The 24,350-nt window shown below is 49.0% G+C and overlaps 1 protein-coding gene across 1 annotated transcript; it reads left to right on the top strand.

Annotated features, from left to right (window-relative positions):
• Positions 1–7,242: 7,242 nt before the first annotated feature.
• On the top strand, positions 7,243–17,873 carry LOC135830040 (uncharacterized). The gene is made up of 2 exons (XM_065342426.1): positions 7,243–8,231; positions 16,030–17,873. The coding sequence occupies exons 1-2, from the start codon at positions 7,775–7,777 to the stop codon at positions 16,947–16,949; spliced, it is 1,377 nt and encodes a 458-aa protein (XP_065198498.1). The 5' UTR covers positions 7,243–7,774; the 3' UTR covers positions 16,950–17,873.
• Positions 17,874–24,350: the final 6,477 nt, after the last annotated feature.

Raw genomic sequence — 24,350 nt, 5'->3', positions numbered from 1 at the left:
CAAAATTTACAAACGTCATGATGACTCTAAATGTAAATGTAGTTGATGCTGACATGCAATACAATCATGTAGATGTAGATGTAGGTGGGTGCATTGTGCATACCTCGAAGTACCTGCTACATGCCACGCGCCTGATGACAGCGTTCTATTTACGCTTTACTTTCACATATTGTTCTTCGCAGTCCATGATTCCACCCTCCACTCCGTGGTGGTGCCTGGTGGTGGTATGCCGTGTGTCTCATCCCTCCTGATCATGCTGCTGAATGTACACTGCACTGTGCACTATCAGCCTTGCCCCAGATAAAGTGGGGACATTTAACTATTTCCAGCCCCCTAAAACAAGCTCTAGAACTTAGAAGTGCAGGGGAATCTGATCTGCTGTTTTAGTACATCCTGTCCATTTTACACGGTACCTGATCTGATTGTAAAATTAGTGCTGCATGTATTCAAATAATTGTGTAATTGTTAGCACACAATGCGAGACAGTTTCAGTGGTGACAGCCGCCATTGTATTCGCTATAGGGTCTGTGTACTTGCGGCCCATGCCATGACACGATATTGCCATCACAATGGTTCAGCAGTCACCGAGCTCCGAACAAAGCGCGGTGACACCTTGTTTTTACAAGTGGCCGCAATGTGTTCGGCTGAGTGAGGTGTTCGGCTGGTGTTTGTCTAAATTCAATGGTGGCAGCGGTGGAGCCCGCCTGGGGTATTCGCACACGGATACGCTCCCAAGGAATGTGGGGAAAAAACATCTGAAAGTCAAAGCGACGCTTCACTAATAGCCCTTTTCAAACAGTGCCAGATCTAGATTGCTGACTTTCAACCGCCAGTTGTGGTCTGGGGTGTTTGTCTGGGCTAGGGCGCGTCGCATGCGCTATGTGGATTGTGCCAAACGGACTCGCATAGCGAGCGGGGGTGGACTAGTGTGGACAGCCTTAGCGGCATTCTGTCTAGATGCACTGCCCCCATGACACTCCTGTCTGGATTCGACCATGCATTCAGAATCACTGGACTGTGTTGGCGACGTGGGGGATACGCAGTACATGGTAAACGACGAACCTGGTGATTTAGAAGCCTAATGATGTGGGCGAGTTTCTGCTTCACCCCTGCCAGCTGGGTAAAATCAATTCCAACACGGTGCTGATTTCATCGGTAGTGCTGCTTGTGGAGCATGATTCGTTGTTCACTTACCCTGCATCTGTGACCACTCCACTCTCTGCAACCACTCGTCATTATTATTATTCTCTCTGGTGCTCGCACTCAGTCACAGCATGCTATCAGTGCGGCAGCGTAGTGTAATCTCCTAGTACTAGTACTAGTGTTCTGATCTCACGCACACTACTTGTAGTACTTAATTAACTCACTTTACAATTAATAGCATTGTCAACCCTGCATTGTCAACCCTGCATTGTCAACCCTGCATGGGTCTATTGGATAATTAACAGTATGAACTTCAAGTATTTACCAACACCATACCGGTATACCACGCGTCAGGATACCTGTGCTTGCACCCGCGCGCACACACACACACACACACGCGCACACACACACACAACTAACACCACCAGAGGAACTAACTGAATCAGTAAGATTGCACTAACTTGTGAATTGAATACTCTTCACTCGTCACTACTTCAGAACGTGCTGATAGGTGTTGAAGACCATCAGTGTAACATCAGCATTCATCATCTCATGTATGTTTATCCTTGTAATTCATGTATTTCGTCCCTGTATCTCCCTAGCATTCCAATCCTTATGCCCTGTCTCTGTCTGTTTGTCTCTCTTTCTCTCCGTCTCTTTGTCTCTCTGTCTCGCTCTCTGTACCTTTGTCTCTCTCTCTCTCTCTCTCTCTCTCTCTCTCTCTCTCTCTCTCTCTCTCTCTCTCTCTCTCTCTCTCTCTCTCTCTCTCTCTCTCTCTCTCCCTCTCCCTCTTTCTCTCTGTCTCCCTCTCTATTTATCTTCATGTATTTCTATCTTTCTACTAAGCACTACGTGTATGTTTCTCGCACATACATGTACACGTACACACTGTTTATCCCTTTCTCACTTTTTGAAACGTTTCCACTCGTCTTCTTGATCACTCGCTGAGGTGAATGCACGAGAGCATTCCTAATGATTTCTGGTCGGAATGCAGAAATGCCTCCAAGTATAAATCAATGAAACTAAGTCCACAACCGGAAGTTTCTCTTCACACGGTGATTGCACGATACACGTGGACGCGTAGTTTCCTGAATGCTAGCCACACGCACGCACACACGCACACACACACACACACACGCACACACACACACACACACACACACGCACACACACACACACACGCACACACCAATCGAGATAATAATTGTACTCCTCCCCAAGTGTATGAACTGATCCGGTACGTGGTATCAATGCCAAAGCGAGGGAAAGAGAAATCTATCTGCTCTTCACTACTTCTTTGCTGTATATGTATGCGTGGAGATCTCCCAAGTGTTTCCCAATGCGGATGTATGCATTAGGAGCGTAGGCAGGCCTCGAAGGCAGATACGATAAATACGTGCCCTTTACGGATACCGAAGACAGTTCCTGGGTCATTGTAACGGTGTTACGAGAATGAGAGAAAGGCGAATTCTCGGTACCCGTCGTTACATGTACATGTACATGACGAGCCAGGAAACGTTGAACAAATACATGCGTGGAACATACGAACAAGAACTCCATACTTTGAGCCTCACACACACACACACACACACACACACACACACACACACGCCCCAAATTTAAAATAATCGACTTTTTCTCGCTATAGTACTTTTGGACCTTCAGGAAACATCGTTAGGTTCGTCAGCCACAACAGCCATCCATGTACATGTTCGTCACTCCTACTCTCATCCATAGCACTCCAGCCAGGCCAGGGCAAAGACTTCTTTCAGCATGTACATGTATCATTAACGTGTCGTTGGCCGCAGTCACGGGACATTTTGAAGACGGATCTCAACGAAGAGCGGGGCTAGTAAGGGAGGGGGGTAGTAAGGGGGGGTAGTAAGGGGGGGGGTAGTAAGGGGGGGGGGGGGTAGCGTGAATATACAGTAGTACTAATAGTGGATGTGCCATCAGCCTCAGGTGTAGATTACTAGGACTAGGAAGATCCTCGCACACTATCTGACAACAGGTCTTGTGTAGTTCATGGTCTGCCATGATTGCTCGAGATGCTCGGATGCCGTTGATCAGGAAGGATTGGCCAGTGTTCATTCGTGGTGTTGTTTTAAGAGGAGTAAAGACAGCCTGGTGAGGTTTCGTCAATTGCGCACCTCTACTATGATGGTGGTGGATAGGTATACTTCGGTGTACATGAACATGAACATGTACATTGTATATTCTCAACCTTCCTACATGTACGTCGTGACAACAGTCGTTTCGTGACACCAATTCTTGCTACATGTGAAAAGTATGAATAGAAATACTGTAAAGTCGCTAAATGATGAATGGAGGTGGACTGTTAGCACCAGTAGCGTGCAGCATTGCCCTAACCACTTTTGAAGAAGAGTTTTCTCTTTCCGTCTTCCTATGAACAATTTGTACTTTGAAGTGGTAGTCTTTGTGGTCCACTTTCACGACAATAACACACACAGAAGTCTCTGCTGTGAGGACGGTGGCTCGGCAATGGCAAAAAGTTGCAGGGAAATCCCAAAATCAGTGCGATTTTACATGAGCCCCAAATGTTCAAGTTACCCACAAAGACACAAGCTTTCCAACTCTCTTTGGCCGTTGGAAAGCGTACCATACTATGCGTATGTGTACATGTATGTGTATGCGTGAGCGCGTGTACATTTTCCCCTGTCGGTTTTTGATGTCGGGCAAGGCGCACCAAGCATGCTTTCTATCTTGTGATCGTGTACACACACGGTATAAGTCGCCTCTCTCTCTATCTCTCTCTCTCTCTCTCTCTCTCTCTCTCTCTCTCTCTCTCTCTCTCTCTCTCTCTCTCTCTCTCTCTCTCTCTCTCTCTCTCTCTCTCTCTCTCTCTCTCTCTCTCTCTCTCTCTCTCTCTCTCTCTCTCTCTCTAGCTATCTATCTCTCTCTCCCCTTTCTCTATGTCTCTCTCTCTACCTCTATCTTATCTCTCTCGTCTCTATCTGGCTCTCTCTCTCTTATCTCTGCCCACTATCACAGTATCAGTCTCAAAGTCTCCTCTGTGCCTTCCTGTGCAGTCTAAGTCAGTCACTCTGACACTGATTGCATGGTTGGACCTAACAATGACTGCAAACTGCAGGGGACTGACTGTTGGCACTTTCAATTCTCAACGTGAAGGACCTTGTGGCAGGCATTTTGTTGAATTCTGCTCCATTTCCACACACACATACACACACACTGTACACTGTACGGAGCATGCAGGAAACGTACCACTACCAGAAAATGAAACCAAACCCTGCCAGTTTTTTCGGACGGCATTATCCACATGTATGCGATGGCCAGCCAAGCTTGCTTGGTGGTGATGTCAACGCGAACAAGCATAATAACAACAACATGACAGTGTATTATTGTCCGCCAAAGGTAGCCCAGTGCCGGTAGTGACGTTTGGTTTTATTGTTTTTTAATTATTTTAGTTCGCGGCCTCAACAGTCAGTGAATGCAATGAACAACTAATAGCAATACTTCAAAGAGGGTCGAACGTGAATTAAAAACAACTGGGGATCATTAGAAAGGGGGAAAGGCATGTACAATGACATCATGCAGCTGCAGTGTGCAGCCAGGTACATATACATGTACATGTACAGGTATATGAGTAACGAAACACATGTACAATGACTATGTAGTGGCTTGTGTGTCACGGGGTTTTTTTAACGCCCCTAATGCACTGTACAGTCAAATCCCAATCCGTTGATCCCCGAGCTGCAGAGATTGCTCAATGTCAGAGACAGAGCCAATGTAGCAGACTCACTGCACAGTTATGTACGTGTAAGTCGTTACCAGTATGTACATGTATGCGTGCGAGCATCAGCCCTCTACTGGAGCAGCACTAAATGGCAGCGAAGTGGCATCCACAAAAACGCGTTACTACATGTCCAATGCCAATGGTATTGATCGGGCATGGTGCACTGGTGGTGGCCTGGCATGACTGTAACTTTTTTCACTAGGTTGTGTTTGGGTGTTAGGCACCTCCCTGAGTGTCACAAGTACTTGTACAAGAATCCCTAAACAAACAATCAGTTGTTTGTATGTTTGTGCACCCATGGTCATGGTGAGTAGAATTGCATGTACAGTAGGCACCAGCGGATAATGCCGGCAGAAAAATTGGCAGAATTCGGTACTTTTTTCTGGTAAGTTTATGCATATTTGGTATGTGGATAAAGAAATGGAGCAGAATTCGAGGAATTGCCCGCCATAAGGTTTGTATGGTTCTGCCAATTTCACTGCTTCTCGAGCAGAATCTGCCACCTTTTCGAGCAGAATCTGCCAATGCCAAATGTACAGTGTACAGTGTAGGTGACCACAAATACAATACATGACACTTCACAGACACAGTCCATAATAGCCCTGGTAGAGACCGGCGAATTCTGCTCGAAAAGGTGGCAGATTCTGCTCGAAAAGCAGTGAAATGGGCAGAACCATACAAACCTTATGGCGGGCAATTCCTCGAAGTCTGCTCCATTTTTTTATCCACATACCAAACATGCATGAAACTTACCAGAAAAAGTACCGAATTCTGCCAATTTTTTCTGCTGGCAGAATCCGCCGGACCCTAAGCCCTGGCCTGGTGGATAATGATCAAAAGGTTGGGAGATCCTGCTGTAAAAGCAGTGAAACTAGCAGTAGCGTGCAAACCTTTACGAAAATGAAAGCAGGCACTTCATTGAATTCTACTCATTATCCACATACCAAACATGCATAAAACATACAAGAAAAATACCCGCCTGTTACCTGCCTGTTTTCTGCTGGTATTTTCCGCCACAGGCTAACTCATGGTACATGCACATGTACAGTGCTGGCAACTGAAATCCGACCCCCTAGCGATGCTTTCACATTCTAGCGGTCTCCAGTGGTCTCTATATGTAGTATTTCGTAGTTTTACTATCCAGAGCTGGGTCTTTGCGATCTGAGCACACCGCTCAGAGGTCGGATTTCAGTTTCCAGCACTGTACATGTCCAGCATTCTCTTCACGTACATGTACACGTGACGTAGACGTCTACAGTGCATACTCCATGACCCAGTGACTTTAATTAGGCGTATTAATTACATGTAGATCTAAATTTAGGTGCCTGGTTTCTCCACCGAAATAACCCACGTAGAGTTTCCACACCGAAAATAATGTGTTGAATACTACACGGACTGGAGTCTGCACGGTTTCTGGCTACTATTACTGAGTACTATTCTAGTGTGCGTGGCGGGTGCAAGCGACAGACTACTTTCTAGTCAGACCACGCATTGAACACGCATGGTTCGCACTGAAAGCCAGAGCTAGAGACCCATACCCCATGGCCCAGACTTGTATTGATACCATGCACCACCAGAAGAGTGCAATCGTGTGCGAGCAAGTAGTATGGTGAAGTACGAGGCTCTACTGCACTGCCCACGGCTGTACTACATGGCATTGTAGCTCACCTGTACTATGACTGTAGTGTAGTGTAGGGTAGGTGTGCGAGTAGTCCGAGATCCAGTCGAGGACACTCGAACTCTCAGCATGCTGGCACTTCGGATCAGTAGAACAGCAGCAGTCGTCTTTATCCACGCACTGCACTCTGCAGAGGCTGAGGCTGAGAGAAGCAGACAGCGATTTAATTGTATGCCACAGATGAAAGTACTACGTAGGCAGCCAGTCCAGTCTCGGTACCCGGGTCATCATCAAAGGAGAGATAGTGCGAGTCGTTCAGCCTCAGGCAATGCTATTGCAGGCTGGCTGTACGGAATGACGAAAGCAAGACTTGCTCAGTGGGAATGTGCGGAGAATGGCCAACGACTTCGCCACAGGGGCAATGCTGGCTCTTGCAGAAACAATAGAGTTCAACGCTGTATTGTAGTGAAATGCCCATCACGGAGAACATGAAACAACTTTGTCGCTAGAACCACTGGGCATGGTGACCTCTTTGACACGTAGCGGCTGTAGTAAAAGTTCGGGAGGAAATCCTGCAAGTGCGTGAGCGTGTGAGTACGAGAGTGCGAGAGCCGTGAGATGTGCACGCAGGTGTGACTGTGATCAAGTCTGAGTGACTGGCTATACATGGCCGGCTAGGCTGGGTGTCCAGTCAAACGAACGCGTTAGGCCATAGGAGAGTCGCACACTGTCTGGCTCGACTAGCAAAGTGTGGCAGTGCTGCTGCTGCTGATACTGACTGTGTGTAGTCTGTGGTGTCTGGAGTGGAAGTGTGAGGTTAGCACGTCTCCGGGAATACGCTTCTACTAGATCATCAGCACTATCAACACAGGCAACAGCAACTCCGTGTGTTGGTATCGTCGACGTATTCAACACAGCAAAGTAGTGAGGACAAGTACTCGCATTGTGTAGCTGGCGGCTTGTTCGCGTCTCGAATGCTTCACCGCCTCGTCTCGATAAAAACCCCACGGGTTGCAAGATGGAGCATCAGAAGCCTTCCAACCCCGGCAGCTTGCTCCAAGAGAAATTCCTCGCCGATCTCCCTGATCATCACTTGCTGTGCATCCGCTGTGTGTTTGAGTATTATTCACTGTCTGAACGCGGGGCTCTTGCGAACTCCAGCAGTGGTAAAACCCATCAGTGGCAGTTAGAATACTCAACTTCCTGTCAGCAGTGCTCCGTGGAAACTTGTGAAGAAGATGAGTTGCCGATATTCGTCATTGGTAGCGCTATGCGTGCTATTAGCGGTGTGTGTAGCCCTTGCGGAAGCTGAGAGAAAAGGTTCTGAGGGTGATAGAGGTGCAGTGCGCGATCCTGACTTCATCAACCACGTGCACAAGTCCCTGCATTTCGTGTCGACTCTGAAGAGTTTCTTCCAGTCCCGTGGAGTGGACTTCGGACAAGATGGTCCCCTGGCGACGGATGTTAGCGGCCGGCATAGACGACAGGTTGTACAGATGACAAACGGAAGCAGCACGCGAAGGTATCGCAAGAGACGCTTCTCGCCTACCCAGCGCGCGCACGCCATGAGCGTGATGCAGGAGTTTGACGACAGTGTCATCGCAGCGCACCCGGAGAAGATGAGGCGAAAGCACGAGATCCTGCGGAGTCTGCATTACAACGCTGCATCTGTGCTCTCCTTCCTTCCCGCTAAAGGTAAGAGAAATTAAAATCGGATCACGTCACGTCCTGGCTGTGTTTGAAATACTAGTACTTGTACATTTTTGTTGAGTTGAATTGTGACTTCCTGTATGTTTCCACATAGCACACTCATGACCGGCTAGTCATGAGTGTGCTATGCGCAAACATACAGGAAGTCAGAAGCTCAGTTGCGCGAAACGTGCTCTAGAAAACGGGAATCGCTTAGGTTTGTGGCGACAAAGCGGTCGTCGCTGGCAGCGCATGCCAACTCCGCTGCGACAGTGTAGCTATTGTAGTGTCGGTTACAAACTGGCACAGAGATCTACTAAGAAGTTATCAACGGTCACCACTGTGTTTGTCACATTCGGAGCACTCAGACTTTGATGCTTTGAAGACACGTTGACTGTGATCGTAGTCCAGGGTTGGATCTAGGGCCCCTTGCTCTAGAAGTGAGAAAGGAGAGACTTGTGAGCACCAGCGTAGCCTAGCCCCCCCCCCCCCCCCCCCCCCCAAGTCGAGGAATCTAAACCTGAGACTGCACTACCATAGTGTACTTGATAGCCATCACCCAGGCAATCACCTTTTGGTCTCATGTGGTTGAACGCTGTTGTAAGCCTAACCCAACACAGGTCCTGAGGTATCTAAACAAAAAGTAAACCGCAGATATGTGGCAGTCCTCTCTGCGTGCAGGTCCCCCCCCCCCCCCAGCGTATGGTTGTGTAGTGAGTGCTGGGCCTGGGTTTAATATTGACACATACTACTCAGTGGGAAACATGAGCTTAGTAAGGAAATGGTGTACAGGAGAACACACACACACATACACACACCGTGTACCATGTCTACGCCCGTCGCAAGAGCAGCACGCAAATCTGCAAATGCACTGGATGTCCACCCACAGATTTTCTCTTATAGCAACGATAGCAAATAAGATCTGAAAGAGACAGATCAAGACTTGCGCCAGATAACTGTCCAATCGACACAACTTGTACACACATGCACACACACACACACACACACACACACACGCACACGCACAGGAATACATTGGAGAAGACACCCGACTGAGTCACCTTTTAAAAGCTCTTGAAGGCCAATAATGAGCACAACATTATTCTGGGATTCTTTAACAGTCACAAACAACACTGCTATTGCTCGGGCTGACAGTCACAAACAGCACCGCTATTGCTGGGGCTGACAGTCACAAACAACACTGCTATTGCTGGAAACACTGCTATTGCTGGGGCTGACAGTCACAAACAACACTGCTATTGCTGGGGCTGACAGTCACAAACAACACTGCTATTGCTGGGGCTGACAGTCACAAACAGCACTGCTATTGCTGGGGCTGACAGTCACAAACAGCACTGCTATTGCTGGGGCTGACAGTCACAAACAACACTGCTATTGCTGGGGCTGACAGTCACAAACAACACTGCTATTGCTGGGGCTGACAGTCACAAACAACACTGCTATTGCTGGGGCTGACAGTCACAAACAACACTGCTATTGCTCGGGCTGACAGTCACAAACAGCACCGCTATTGCTGGGGCTGACAGTCACAAACAACACTGCTATTGCTGGAAACACTGCTATTGCTGGGGCTGACAGTCACAAACAACACTGCTATTGCTGGGGCTGACAGTCACAAACAACACTGCTATTGCTGGGGCTGACAGTCACAAACAGCACTGCTATTGCTGGGGCTGACAGTCACAAACAACACTGCTATTGCTGGGGCTGACACGCCCTTGTGGCTTAATGAAGATCCCAATCCAATGCAAGGATACATATTTCCAGCCAAGTAACAGAGTGTGACAGGGCATGACCACAATCCCACACACACAGCATAAGCATGTCAGGGTTTGACGTTAAAAAATATTCCAATAGTATGGGCGTGCCTGGAGTATGGGCGTGCCTGGGGATTACAGAAATACTGGACACACACTGTGGACATCCTAAACCCGTCACCGCCATGCGCTCTTAGCGCTCCGCCGAAAGCTCTGTAGCAGTATTTCACTGTGGCCCTGCCAAGCTAGGACAGTGACACTCCAACAGCTTGAATATGCCAGAGTAGGCTAGAGTGTTGATGGGTACCTTGCCATTGTGTCAGTGGCAGCCGCATACCACAATGACATGGACAGCAGAGGATGGTGTGAAGGCAGGCGATATTGTCAGCTTGGGAAATAATTCTAACGTATAATAATATAGCTGGGGAACTGCATGGTGTGTGTGTGTGTCACTGTGTGTGCACATGTGAGTGTGTGTGTGTGTGTGTGTGTGTGTGTGTGTGTGTGTGTGTGTGTGTGTGTGTGTGTGTGTGTGTGTGTGTGTGTGTGTGTGTGTGTGTGTGTGTGTGTGTGTGTTGTGTCGAATCAAATCATCATGGCTTAGTGCACACAATATACCGGGTATAATGGCAAATATCTGAGACAGGATTGGATCTGGCATGGCCCCTGTCAAGTGTTTATGTTATTCACCACTCTATAGAGATGGCCCTGAGTGAAACAGTAGTGCCGATGGGTCTTGGCAAACCCCTGAGATCTGCAAGTGTTTCCCAGCGCTGTAGTGGACTCTTGGTGGTGGGCTGTGTGTCTGGTTTAGCTTGGGAAGGCACAGTGTGTATACGTGGTGGTGATGTGTGTGTGTGTATTTAGGCCGTGGGTTTGAGCGCGGGTTGCAGCTGCATGCAGTTAGTGGTGTCCTACAGCCCAGGGCTGAGATTCTCAGTGTGAGCAGAGACTGCAGAGAGGGCATGCTGGGAGTGGCGGCTACAGAGCAAACTGTACTCAGCACTGTTTTCTGACACACAGGCTAAAGAATTGGTAGAACTTCAGGCGACGCGCTGCACAATGGAAGTTTCCATGGCACAGTGCAAACCCTTGCTCAACACAGCCACTGGTGTATTACTGCACAGGCCAACAAACGGATGTATGCAACCCTGGTGGCTGCGGGGTACTGCATGGCCATAAGGAGATGTGTGAACTTCATTGCTACTGGTAGGGTATGGGGATAGTTCAACACACGAATGCCTGTGCCCTTGGCTGATGGGCACTACATGGCCATAAGGAGATGTATGTACTAAAATGCTCCTGTTAGGGTATGTACACAGTTCAACACATGGATGTATGCACCCATAGCTGGCTGACACTACATGGCCACAGGGAGCTGCATGAACTGCAATGCTCCTGGTAAGACACAGGGTGAAGGGCACAGGTCCCCGCAGAGAGATTTCACAGTTCAGTCATCATCAAACACACTCAGTGTGGCACAGTGGAAATGCCTTCGGGTGGTGCCGGACGAACAGTGACTATTGAAGCTAGGGGGAAATACTAGGGAAATGGCTTGTGCAGCATACACCTCTGATTAGACTAGTAACTACTGAAGTAAGCTAAAACGTGTGGGCTGTGGTTGGGATTGACCAAGAAGTTTCTTCATTGATCTTGATATGGCAAGGCATGCACAGGACAGTGTGGAAAAGTAAATTTCCACTTCTTTTGCATTACACCTAGCTATATAATTGTGTTGAGAACCACCACCAGCCGAGGACTGAGTTCTGCTTGTGTCAGGTCACTGCCACTGCCATGGCGGAGGCGGAGGACAGTAGATGGTGATTTGAAATGATGCAGTTTGAAGCTGCAGTGAATGACTCTACTCAGACGTGAAGCAACTTCAAACTGCAAATATTTGGAGAGTAGAGATTTTCTACTTGAAGTGCTGTCTAGAGTTGCAAGATCGGATAAAAATGATGAAGGGTGGTGCATCGGTCGAGCAAGGCTGACTGGCCTAGCAAGACAGTCAGGGCAAACAAGGCAATCAGGGCAAGCAATGCAGGCAGTTAGGGCCAGAAAGGCTGATGGGGCAAGCAAGACCTGAGAGTCCCTGACCTAGAATGTTTCTGGCTCTAAGCCACGGTCAGTCAGTGTTATCTCCAGTATGGATACACTGGATAGATCAGTAGCATTATACTGTACTGATTGCAGCTATGCAGCATTTGTACTTGTAATCAGCAACACACGACCATTGCTCAGATGTTATGTCAATCAGCCATGACCCACACAGCAGACAATATGTGGCGGCGCAGAACATTGTTTGCTGTGTGGTGCGCCTGGTCACAGAGACCTGACATGGCCAATGTCCTTCAGGACTGCAGCAGATTGTATGGGAGTGTGAAGAATTGACTGGCGTTTTCCACAGCAGAGGACAATTTAAGGGGCCTGTGATAGTGGTTGTGTGATTGCTGAGTGCATCAGAGATCGTGTCAGATATTCCCCAATCAGCTCTTGTTGCTATTGTTGTTGCTGTTGTTGTCCGGCCATCCCCTATGCTGCTGAGTGAGTATGTTCCATGTGTTGTCCCGTGGAACTGACCTTGAAAGAATGAGATTGAAAGAATGTCCGACAAAGCACTCAGACATCTCAGGATAGATTCACCCTGAGTACCCACACCATGTTTCATGGACTTAGAAAGGCACTTGAATAGATCTTGTCAGTACTTAGTCCTGGCTGGAAAGTCTTCCACATACCTTTACTGCTTTAGACAATGGTTTATGTCATCTGTACAGTCATGTACTATGTGTGTGTGTGTGTGTGTGTGTGTGTGTGTGTGTGTGTGTGTGTGTGTGTGTGTGTGTGTGTGTGTGTGTGTGTGTATGTGTATGTGTCTCCAAGTTCCGTGATACACTGGCTCGGGGAAGAAACGTAGACTGCGAGTTGATCCGGGAATATCAGACCAAGACGGAGACAGTATTGAATGGGAAGTTATCATCACCCATCACCACTACTGGGGAGCATTGGCATGTTCTCCGTGACACGCTTACTGAAGCGGCAGGGGATGTCCTCGGCCGTAGCAAACGCAGGCAACCAGACTGGTACGTGGACAGCCGGGAAATCATCCAGCCTCTACTTGCCAGACGGAACGAGTTGTACTCCCGATGGATCAAGACTGGCCAGTCCAACAATCCAGTACTGGTAGAATTCCGGAGGGCTCGAGGAGAGGCCCGCGCCGCTGTGCGAAGGGCGAAAAATGACTGGTTCGTGGCCAAGGCAGCGGAGTTGGAACAGTCACGTTTCAGCTCAGCCCACGTATGGTCTTGTATTCACGATATGCAGGCCGCACGGCAAGGCTTGCGCAGTAAGGCAACTGTGCCTATACGTGATCTGAACAACAACATATGCAAGTCTCGAGCAGAGCAGGGTACGCAGTGGCGACGGCACTTTGCCAACATACTTAATGTCGCGTCCGTGTTTGACCCAGAGGAGATTGATCAGCTAGAGGCCAGGGATCCAGTCCCAGAGCTCGATGACCTGCCAACTGCTGAGGAGCTACAGCGAGCTATAAGCAAACTACGCAATGGAAAGGCGGCCGGTGAGTCAGGCATCCTACCGGAGATGATCAAGTACAGTGGCCAGAGGTTCAGTGAGTCTCTGTTGGAACTCCTCCATCGCGTCTGGAATGATGGCACAGTACCGCAGGAATGGGTCGACTGTAATCTTATACCCATTCCCAAGAAAGGCGACCTGAGTCGCTGCGATAATTGGCGAGGCATTTCCCTCTTGGATGTTGCCGGTAAAGTACTTGCCCGCATTGTGCAGACTCGCCTGCAATCTATGGCTGAGTCCTTCTTACCAGACACTCAGTGTGGTTTTCGACGAGGGCGATCCTGTACGGATATGATATTTGTGGTCCGCCAGATGGTGGAGAAGGCATTTGAACATCGAGGGAAAGCTTTCCTCCTGTTCATCGACCTCCGCAAGGCTTATGACTCTGTCAGTCGGGATTGCCTGTGGCGCGTACTGGAGAAAGCTGGTGTTCCTCCCCGTCTCCTATCCATTGTTCAGTCCTTCCACACCTCTATGCAGGCTACAATTTGCGTTGATGGTGATAGACTCGATCCATTTGCTGTGAGGAATGGCCTCCGTCAAGGTTGCTCCATGGCTCCCACATTATTTAACATCTTCATGTGGGCAGTCTTCCAACGGTGGTATGCCCGCGTCGCAGATATCCCCGGAGCTGGTGTTCCGATTCATACTAATGCAAGGCAACGTCTGTTCTTCCGACGACACCGCACAGACACTAGACGTTCCATCCTTGACTGCCAATTTGCAGATGACTCTGCCCTGATGGCCACGCGTCGGGAGGCAATAGAGACTTGCCTAACGGCATTTGTTGAGGTGGCAGGTGCATTCGGTCTCAAAGTTAACCTAGAGAAAACCAAGCTCATGGTCACCGGTCATCATGTTACTGAAGAGGATGTGCGCCCGCTGATGTTGAATGGCCATGCGGTGGAGGTGGTCTCTGAGTTTCGCTACCTCGGAACTAATATCCACGCTGATGGCCGCTGCTCCCGGGATATCGGGTCCAGGATAGCTGCTGCATCACGTGCCTTTGGCGTTCTGAGTCGCCCAGTGTTTCGGGATAACAATCTAACGCTGGCCACCAAGCGAACAGTGTTTGAGGCGTGTGTGCTGAGCTTGCTGCTGTATGCGTCTGAGTGCTGGGTACCACTCCAAGCCGATATTGCCAAGCTGTCATCTTTTTACATGAGATGCCTCCGCACCATCATGGGTGTGTCACGCTCTGACGTCTGGGACTTCCACATCAGCAACACCACCATCCTGGAGCAGTGGAATGATGCCAGACCCCTGCCCATCAAGGACCGGATTGTGCAACGCCGTTTGGAATGGTTTGGCCACGTTATGCGCATGGATATGGAACGGACACCCCGGGTTGTTCTGTTCGGCTGCCGACCGGAGACCCGACCTGCATGCGGCCCACGAAAGCGCTGGCGAGACGCTCTGAGTCCGGATCTACAGCGATGTGACGTACAGGACTCTTGGCCAGAAGATACCCAGTCACGACCAGGGTGGAGGAACATCTACCGTGAGCTGGAACCAGCTTCGTCACCAGTGCGTAATGTGCAATGTCTTGTCTGCCGACGCGTATTTAGCAGGCCTTCGGACAAGCGCCGTCACAAGTGCTTGGATGAAAGGGCCAAGCCCATAGCAGAGCAGCGCGGTGCAGTGCAATGTCCCCAATGTCAACGGTGGCTACGCAGCCGTGGTGGGCTATCGCGGCATAAATGCACACCCCATGATCCTCAGCCCCGTGAAGACCATCCCCAAGCTATTGCAAGGGACTGTTGCGCAGCTCACTGCCCCACATGTGACCGCTGTTTCGCCAGACCGTCTGACAGATCACGACACAAATGCCACCGTAGTACGCATCGCCCGACTGCAGCAACACGATTGACATTTGAATGGTCCTGCCCCGGCTGTGGCCGCCGTTTTCGTCGCGGGAGCGACCTCACCCGACACAGGTGCCGGCGGCCTCCCTCCTCCCCGGTTCTCTCTTAAGGAGAGCCACGTGGCCCTTGTGGCAGTGCTGAACAGGAACAGGAACAGGTGTATGTGTGTGTGTGTGTGTGTGTGTGTGTGTGTGTGTGTGTGTATATGTGTATGTGTATGTATGTGCACGTGTGCTAGAAGGGGTGCATTAGTAAATCAAGTGGATTGTTATTTTTTTCTTCATTGGCACACGATACTGTAATGTAAACTACAAAACAACTCGTACAACCAAGTACAGTGTATACATGTGTATACATGTGCAAAATCACTATTCATTCAGTGCATTCACCTATTGTTGTCCTCACGTATGATTCCACTAGTTGTTGCCTGATGATTGCGTTACCATGAAACTTGAAGTAGCAGCAAAAAAGCCTTGATTGTCCTTGTTGTTCTGTTCTGATTCCCCTAGTATAACCATCTCTACCTCTTTGTGATTGTTCTTCACTCTGCCTTGTCCCCCGTGTGTGTAGGAGCATCAACACGTCAAGGCGAGTGCAGGCTGAACTTCTCTTGGCATGAGCTGGAGGGGAAACCCCAGGACATCTTACGCCACGCGCGCATCCACCTCAAATGCAGACAGGCGCCTTGCAGCGACGAGGCCACCGGCACCGTTGTGGTTACCCTTAGCAACCGAATGCAGCGCAAATGCCTGGCAACCGTCGCCGGGGGCGATCGTCTCCGTCGCAGCGTCACTCGGAGCAGCGACGTGTCCGACTTCTCCGGAGGTTGGAAGTACGTTGACGTGTCTGAGAGCGTTGGTGATATTCACCCGTGCGATATCGCCAAGGCCGATCTCTACCTGAGCGGCGAGGGCATGGCACAGTTTGACTGTAGCACAGCGGTGGTTATCCTGACTACCAGGCAGATGTCGCCGCTAGCAACTCCCCATGGCAACCTAACACACCTGAGCCACACCGAGGTGGACACCGTAGTGCAAGCAAGTGAGCAGCAACTGAGCAATGGCAACGACCAGGAACAGCAGTCCGCTGAGCAAGACCAAGGACATAGAGCGAAACGCAGTAGCTACACCCTGGACCCGTGCCGGCTGAAATCCTGCAACATCAGCATAATGCGCATGAACTGGATCTTCGTCATATTCCCAAAGTACCTGGATGTGGGAATGTGCGGCGGCAGCTGCCTACCTCTAACCCAGTTCAAGTACGACGGGGAAAACCCTCCGGTGGTGACGAACAACGTGGTCATACGCCACTGGTACCGTGTGAAGTTAGCGGGCACGGCGGAGATGGATAAGGTCTCGCCTGTGCATTGTGTGCCAATACAGTATGCGTCGGCTACTATTGGCTACACGCTGAATGAGGATGGTAACCAACACACTATCAAGATGGAAGAGCTGCACCAACTCAAGGCTAGAAAGTGTGGCTGTCGATAACACCATACGCCACACCACACATCAGCGTGCAGGGGTGTTGTCTTACTTGGTATTACAGAGATCGACAACCTTCAAGCTAGACATCATTCTGTCGAGAATAGTACCATCCGCTTGCAGCATCGACACTTGTCCATGGAACACGTCCCACCAGGCTAGATGCTGTTGCAACAATTTCAACTAGCTGACATACTACCCACACATACACGCATACACCAAACACACACACACACACACACACACACACACACACACACCAAACAACAACTCACATACACACACACACACTATCTAACCCTCTATATATAATCGCTGTATAACAGTTAACTCGTCCAACGATGGAAAGAGATTATAAACAGCACGACACAATACTGTCATGGAAGAAACAACTCTCACTTTGACATTTGCAATGGAATATTATTTACGATTCCCTCTTCCCAGCTCCATTTCCCTCCTCGCAGTAACAATAGGATTAATATTGAGTTTCAAATGGCCATAAGCGGTTAACCAATGCTTTCCTGTCTCGCTAATTGCAGTTCTTGCTACAAATTGAGATAAAAGATGGTAATGCATGACATGATTTCATAATCGACATTACAGCTTCAATGATTGCAGTCATTGCATTACATCATGCAGTCATTGCATTACATTATCCTACTGATCTACCGTAATAATTACGTAATGTCTCGAATGATGTCCTCCCCTAATCTCACTGTAAGTAGTAGTAACCATGGTAATATGCCTGTTAGAATTGCAGCATGGCGCAACTCCAGTACAACGTGAACAAGGCTGCTGTCATTCTCCTGTTGCCATGCACATCTTTATAACTACCAGCATCTAGCAAATCTACTCATAGAGATTGTAGTTTTGACACAGTGATAATTATTATTATTCCGATAAAGAATTGCGGTCGCATATGTACATGTACATGTATAATCGTGGTGTGTTTGTTCTATGTGTACATGCATATCTAAGGCACCAGTCAATAAGTTACAACTTACAACAGATACACATGTACATGTACATGTACATACCGTGCTTCCAGAATTGATGGCTCCAAGTAGTAAATGTAAAAGTGCTGCATGTATTATTACTTGGAGTAGAGAGACGCGAAGGAGAACAAAGCCGAGTTTGAGTTGTCGTCGGCAGCCTGGAGTCGATGGAGATCACAGAAAATTATGAAAATCCGAGTCGGAAAATCCATCATCTCCAAAAGCTACTCAGAGTCATCCATGTGGCTGCATCTACACAGTGCTGGCAACTGAAATCCGACCCCTAAGCGGTGGGTTCACATTCTAGCGGTCTCTGTTTCGTAGTTTTACTATGCCGTGTTGGGTCTTTGCGATGTGAGCGCACCGCTCAGGGGGTCGGATTTCAGTGGCCAGCACTGTAGTCTAGAAGACTAGTCTAGAGTGGCTAGTCAGATCCAGTACTAGTACAGTGCGTATCGGTTATAGCGTGGTCGTGAAAAGAATATACTGCCTACAAGAATGAACTCTCATGTTTTCATAATCATAACATGGATTTCAAGTGCACATTTATTCTCACAAGCAATTTTATCCCATAGTAGAATACATTTTGTATATCGGTCCTAAGAATGGACTTTTGTGTAGCGAAACATGCCAGATTAGTACAAAGTGTATCGCCTGTAGTATCTGATGCGTCGTAGTGCTGCAGATTCAACTGTTGTGGTCATGTAACTCATTTTGCATAGCCACATGGTAAGCCTATGGGACTATGACCAGCCACATGGTAAGCCTATGGGACTATGACCAGCCACATGGTAAGCCTATGGGACTATGACCAGGCACATGGTAAGCCTATGGGACTATGACCAGCCACATGGTAAGCCTATGGGACTATGACCAGCCACATGGTAAGCCTATGGGACTATGACCAGCCACATGGTAAGCCTATGGGACTATGACCAGTCACATGGTAAGCCTATGGGACTATGACCAGGCACATGGTAAGCCTATGGGACTATGACCAGCCACATGGTAAGCCTATGGGACTATGACCAGCCACATGGTAAGCCTATGGGACTATGACCAGCCACATGGTAAGCTGGTAAGCCTATGGGACTATGACCAGGCACATGGTAAGCCTATGGGACTATGACCAGCCACATGGTAAGCCTATGGGACTATGACCAGCCACATGGTAAGCCTATGGGACTATGACCAGCCACATGGTAAGCCTATGGGACTATGACCAGCCACATGGTAAGCCTATGGGACTATGACCAGCCACATGGTAAGCCTATGGGACTATGACCAGCCACATGGTAAGCCTATGGGACTATGACCAGCCACATGGTAAGCCTATGGGACTATGACCAGCCACATGGTAAGCCTATGGGACTATGACCAGCCACATGGTAAGCCTATGGGACTATGACCAGCCACATGGTAAGCCTATGGGACTATGACCAGCCACATGGTAAGCCTATGGGACTATGACCAGCCACATGGTAAGCCTATGGGACTATGACCAGCCACATGGTAAGCCTATGGGACTATGACCAGCCACATGGTAAGCCTATGGGACTATGACCAGCCACATGGTAAGCCTATGGGACTATGACCAGCCACATGGTAAGCCTATGGGACTATGACCAGCCACATGGTAAGCCTATGGGACTATGACCAGCCACATGGTAAGCCTATGGGACTATGACCAGCCACATGGTAAGCCTATGGGACTATGACCAGCCACATGGTAAGCCTATGGGACTATGACCAGCCACATGGTAAGCCTATGGGACTATGACCAGCCACATGGTAAGCCTATGGGACTATGACCAGCCACATGGTAAGCCTATGGGACTATGACCAGCCACATGGTAAGCCTATGGGACTATGACCAGCCACATGGTAAGCCTATGGGACTATGACCAGCCACATGGTAAGCCTATGGGACTATGACCAGCCACATGGTAAGCCTATGGGACTATGACCAGCCACATGGTAAGCCTATGGGACTATGACCAGCCACATGGTAAGCCTATGGGACTATGACCAGCCACATGGTAAGCCTATGGGACTATGACCAGCCACATGGTAAGCCTATGGGACTATGACCAGCCACATGGTAAGCCTATGGGACTATGACCAGCCACATGGTAAGCCTATGGGACTATGACCAGCCACATGGTAAGCCTATGGGACTATGACCAGCCACATGGTAAGCCTATGGGACTATGACCAGCCACATGGTAAGCCTATGGGACTATGACCAGCCACATGGTAAGCCTATGGGACTATGACCAGCCACATGGTAAGCCTATGGGACTATGACCAGCCACATGGTAAGCCTATGGGACTATGACCAGCCACATGGTAAGCCTATGGGACTATGACCAGCCACATGGTAAGCCTATGGGACTATGACCAGCCACATGGTAAGCCTATGGGACTATGACCAGCCACATGGTAAGCCTATGGGACTATGACCAGCCACATGGTAAGCCTATGGGACTATGACCAGCCACATGGTAAGCCTATGGGACTATGACCAGCCACATGGTAAGCCTATGGGACTATGACCAGCCACATGGTAAGCCTATGGGACTATGACCAGGCCACATGGTAAGCCTATGGGACTATGACCAGGCACATGGTAAGCCTATGGGACTATGACCAGCCACATGGTAAGCCTATGGGACTATGACCAGCCACATGGTAAGCCTATGGGACTATGACCAGCCACATGGTAAGCCTATGGGACTATGACCAGCCACATGGTAAGCCTATGGGACTATGACCAGGCACATGGTAAGCCTATGGGACTATGACCAGCCACATGGTAAGCCTATGGGACTATGACCAGCCACATGGTAAGCCTATGGGACTATGACCAGCCACATGGTAAGCCTATGGGACTATGACCAGCCACATGGTAAGCCTATGGGACTATGACCAGCCACATGGTAAGCCTATGGGACTATGACCAGCCACATGGTAAGCCTATGGGACTATGACCAGCCACATGGTAAGCCTATGGGACTATGACCAGCCACATGGTAAGCCTATGGGACTATGACCAGCCACATGGTAAGCCTATGGGACTATGACCAGCCACATGGTAAGCCTATGGGACTATGACCAGCCACATGGTAAGCCTATGGGACTATGACCAGCCACATGGTAAGCCTATGGGACTATGACCAGCCACATGGTAAGCCTATGGGACTATGACCAGCCACATGGTAAGCCTATGGGACTATGACCAGCCACATGGTAAGCCTATGGGACTATGACCAGCCACATGGTAAGCCTATGGGACTATGACGAGGCACATGGTAAGCCTATGGGACTATGACCAGCCACATGGTAAGCCTATGGGACTATGACCAGCCACATGGTAAGCCTATGGGACTATGACCAGCCAAATGGTAAGCCTATGGGACTATGACCAGCCACATGGTAAGCCTATGGGACTATGACCAGGCACATGGTAAGCCTATGGGACTATGACCAGCCACATGGTAAGCCTATGGGACTATGACCAGCCACATGGTAAGCCTATGGGACTATGACCAGCCACATGGTAAGCCTATGGGACTATGACCAGCCACATGATAAGCCTATGGGACTATGACCAGCCACATGGTAAGCCTATGGGACTATGACCAGCCACATGGTAAGCCTATGGGACTATGACCAGCCACATGGTAAGCCTATGGGACTATGACCAGCCACATGGTAAGCCTATGGGAATATGACCAGCCACATGGTAAGCCTATGGGACTATGACCAGCCACATGGTAAGCCTATGGGACTATGACCAGCCACATGGTAAGCCTATGGGACTATGACCAGCCACATGGTAAGCCTATGGGACTATGACCAGGCACATGGTAAGCCTATGGGACTATGACCAGCCACATGGTAAGCCTATGGGACTATGACCAGCCACATGGTAAGCCTATGGGACTATGACCAGGCACATGGTAAGCCTATGGGACTATGACCAGCCACATGGTAAGCCTATGGGACTATGACCAGCCACATGGTAAGCCTATGGGACTATGACCAGCCACACGGTAAGCCTATGGGACTATGACCAGCCACATGGTAAGCCTATGGGACTATGACCAGCCACATGGTAAGCCTATGGGACTATGACCAGCCACATGGTAAGCCTATGGGACTATGACCAGCCACATGGTAAGCCTATGGGACTATGACCAGCCACATGGTAAGCCTATGGGACTATGACCAGCCACATGGTAAGCCTATGGGACTATGACCAGCCACACAGAACACAGAAGTACTGCGTTCCATGTACATGTACAAAGACGGCAACGTCTGTAGGGATTTCCCTAACAAAAATTAATAATAATACTTCAAGAAGTAAATACTACTACTACTACCTGATGCACGATGATCTTCCTGCCCTGCCCCTGCCCCTGCCCTTGCCCCTGCCCCTCGGCCCTGCCCCTGCGCACATGCATGTGATATGCCACACTTGATTTATCGTGTGTAAGAAAGATCGGAAATAAGAATAGAAAGTCGTTTTTCAAACACCCACGCTATAACCGATACCTACTGTATAATGATAAACCTGTTTGTTTTTTCAAAGTGAAGCAGAAGATGGAGAAGTAGAGTGAAATCAGCCATTCAAGGGATGTTCACAACATGTTCAGTGTAACCTGTCAAAGCGACCCCCACCTATCCCAGAACTTGCAGAAGTAGGCCTTTCCCAAATCGGTCGGCCGAAAAAGTAGCCTTTTCAGAAAATCGCCGATCTTTTGGCCGAATTCTGAGATTTTACCAAGAAATCGCCGAATACAGTATGTACATGTTTTGCAGGGTCGAGGGCAACTGGGCATGATCGCTCGTGCGCGCCTGCGTCAAGGCCCATGGGCATTTCCCAAATCGGCCGGCCGAAACATTGGCCGAAAAATAGTGGTTTTGAAGAAATCACCGATCTTTTAGCCGAATACGCAATTTTCGCACTGAATTCGCCGAAAATTGATGTTTTAGTGCCTCAATAGCATGCCAATACAATTTCTGTAGCCATTATCTGCGAAAGGTGGCTGCGACTTTAGAGCCGAATTTCCACCTTTTACAGAAAGTTTCAGCCGATTCTGGCGATTTTTTCAGCCGATCGAAAAGCCGAATAGGTCAAAATAAGTGGCCGATTTGGGAAAGGCCTACCCAGAAGACCACTGGAACAAGGATCAAGGGATGCTATTTCCAGTCAACTCACCCTTGATTAGGGGACTACCTGGTAACAGAGACCACGCTTTGAAGGTCCCTTGAGTGGTCGGCTTAGGCAGCTGTTTCCTTACAGTGTTCAACGTATGCGGCCTTATTTGGAGGCTCTGCCCATTTGGGGAATTGCATTTGAGGAGTGTGTGAGCAGATCTGTGATCCTAGATGTCTATAGAGGATTACGTGGAGGTCTACCCAGTACTTGTAGGCAAAAGACTAAAAAATGTAATGTTCGTGCCCGCTCCTGAGGAAATTCACGGCAGACCGCCGACCGCTAACACGCGGTAAATCTAGCGGCACATGCAGTGCCTGACGGTGAGAGGATATGTATCCAGCTAGCTGTGCTCAAGGTACTATTTCGCCTGCGATGTGGCCTTGACTCGCCCTTGAGTGATCCTCTTGGACATCTACGTGTAATCGCCTTATCCATTATACAAGTGGTCGCCCGGATAGGTTTCCTGTGAAGTGAAATTGTAGCTGAGTTGTTGCGGTAGATCGACCTTATAATACAATTGGACTTGGTTAGCATTTTATCGTTCACGCTAAATCCAACGGTACTCGTACCCAACACCCAAAATACTGTCTAGTACCGTTTCGACGATAGAAAGCTCTTTTTAGCGGGAGAACGAAACGGTAAGATTCCAACTAGGGTTACCTCACACGTCTATCGTTGTGTCAGAAACCGAAATGCTAACCATGTCTTGAAAACACACAAAAAACGGTAGATCTGCACGCCAAACGGTCGGAGTTAGCGTGAACGGGTAATATGCTAACCATGTCTATTGACTCTACAATGTAGCCTGTATGTTATGGAAAGTAAACCCATACTCGAGTCATGTACATGACTGTATAAGTAGACTACCCTCCAGTTCCTCAACGAGAGCTATAGCTGGCCTCCAAGCTCCGGCAAGTTCTGCCTGAGGTAGGGGAAGACAAGACCAGTGAGCTATGAAGCTGAGACTATCAGTCCTCCGGTTCTGGTGAGCCCCACCACCACCAAACTTCTAACGTCATTCCTCGCCGAGTGCCGTCTACCGGCTCTGTAGATGGGATCTTGTCACCTACTATATGTAGCATATTATTACAGGGTGCGACAGAGCTCTCGGCCATTGAAGAAAATGTTGAGTCACCTCCACAATTAAACTGCGCTCTTTAGCCGACTAGACCCTCCTGCACACAACCA

The sequence above is a fragment of the Sycon ciliatum genome, chromosome 13 (genome assembly GCF_964019385.1).
Source record: "Sycon ciliatum chromosome 13, ocSycCili1.1, whole genome shotgun sequence".
NCBI classification, from domain to species: Eukaryota; Metazoa; Porifera; class Calcarea; order Leucosolenida; family Sycettidae; genus Sycon; species Sycon ciliatum.
This window is presented reverse-complemented; position numbering and strand designations above follow the sequence as displayed.

What these genes read in the sequence shown, in the direction of transcription:
- LOC135830040 (XM_065342426.1), top strand. Translation starts at nt 7,775, where the DNA reads ATGAGTTGCCGATATTCGTCATTGGTAGCGCTATGCGTGCTATTAGCG. An exon ending in CTCCTTCCTTCCCGCTAAAG is followed by an intron (nt 8,232 to 16,029) that starts GTAAGAGAAATT and finishes CCGTGTGTGTAG; the next exon opens with GAGCATCAACACGTCAAGGC.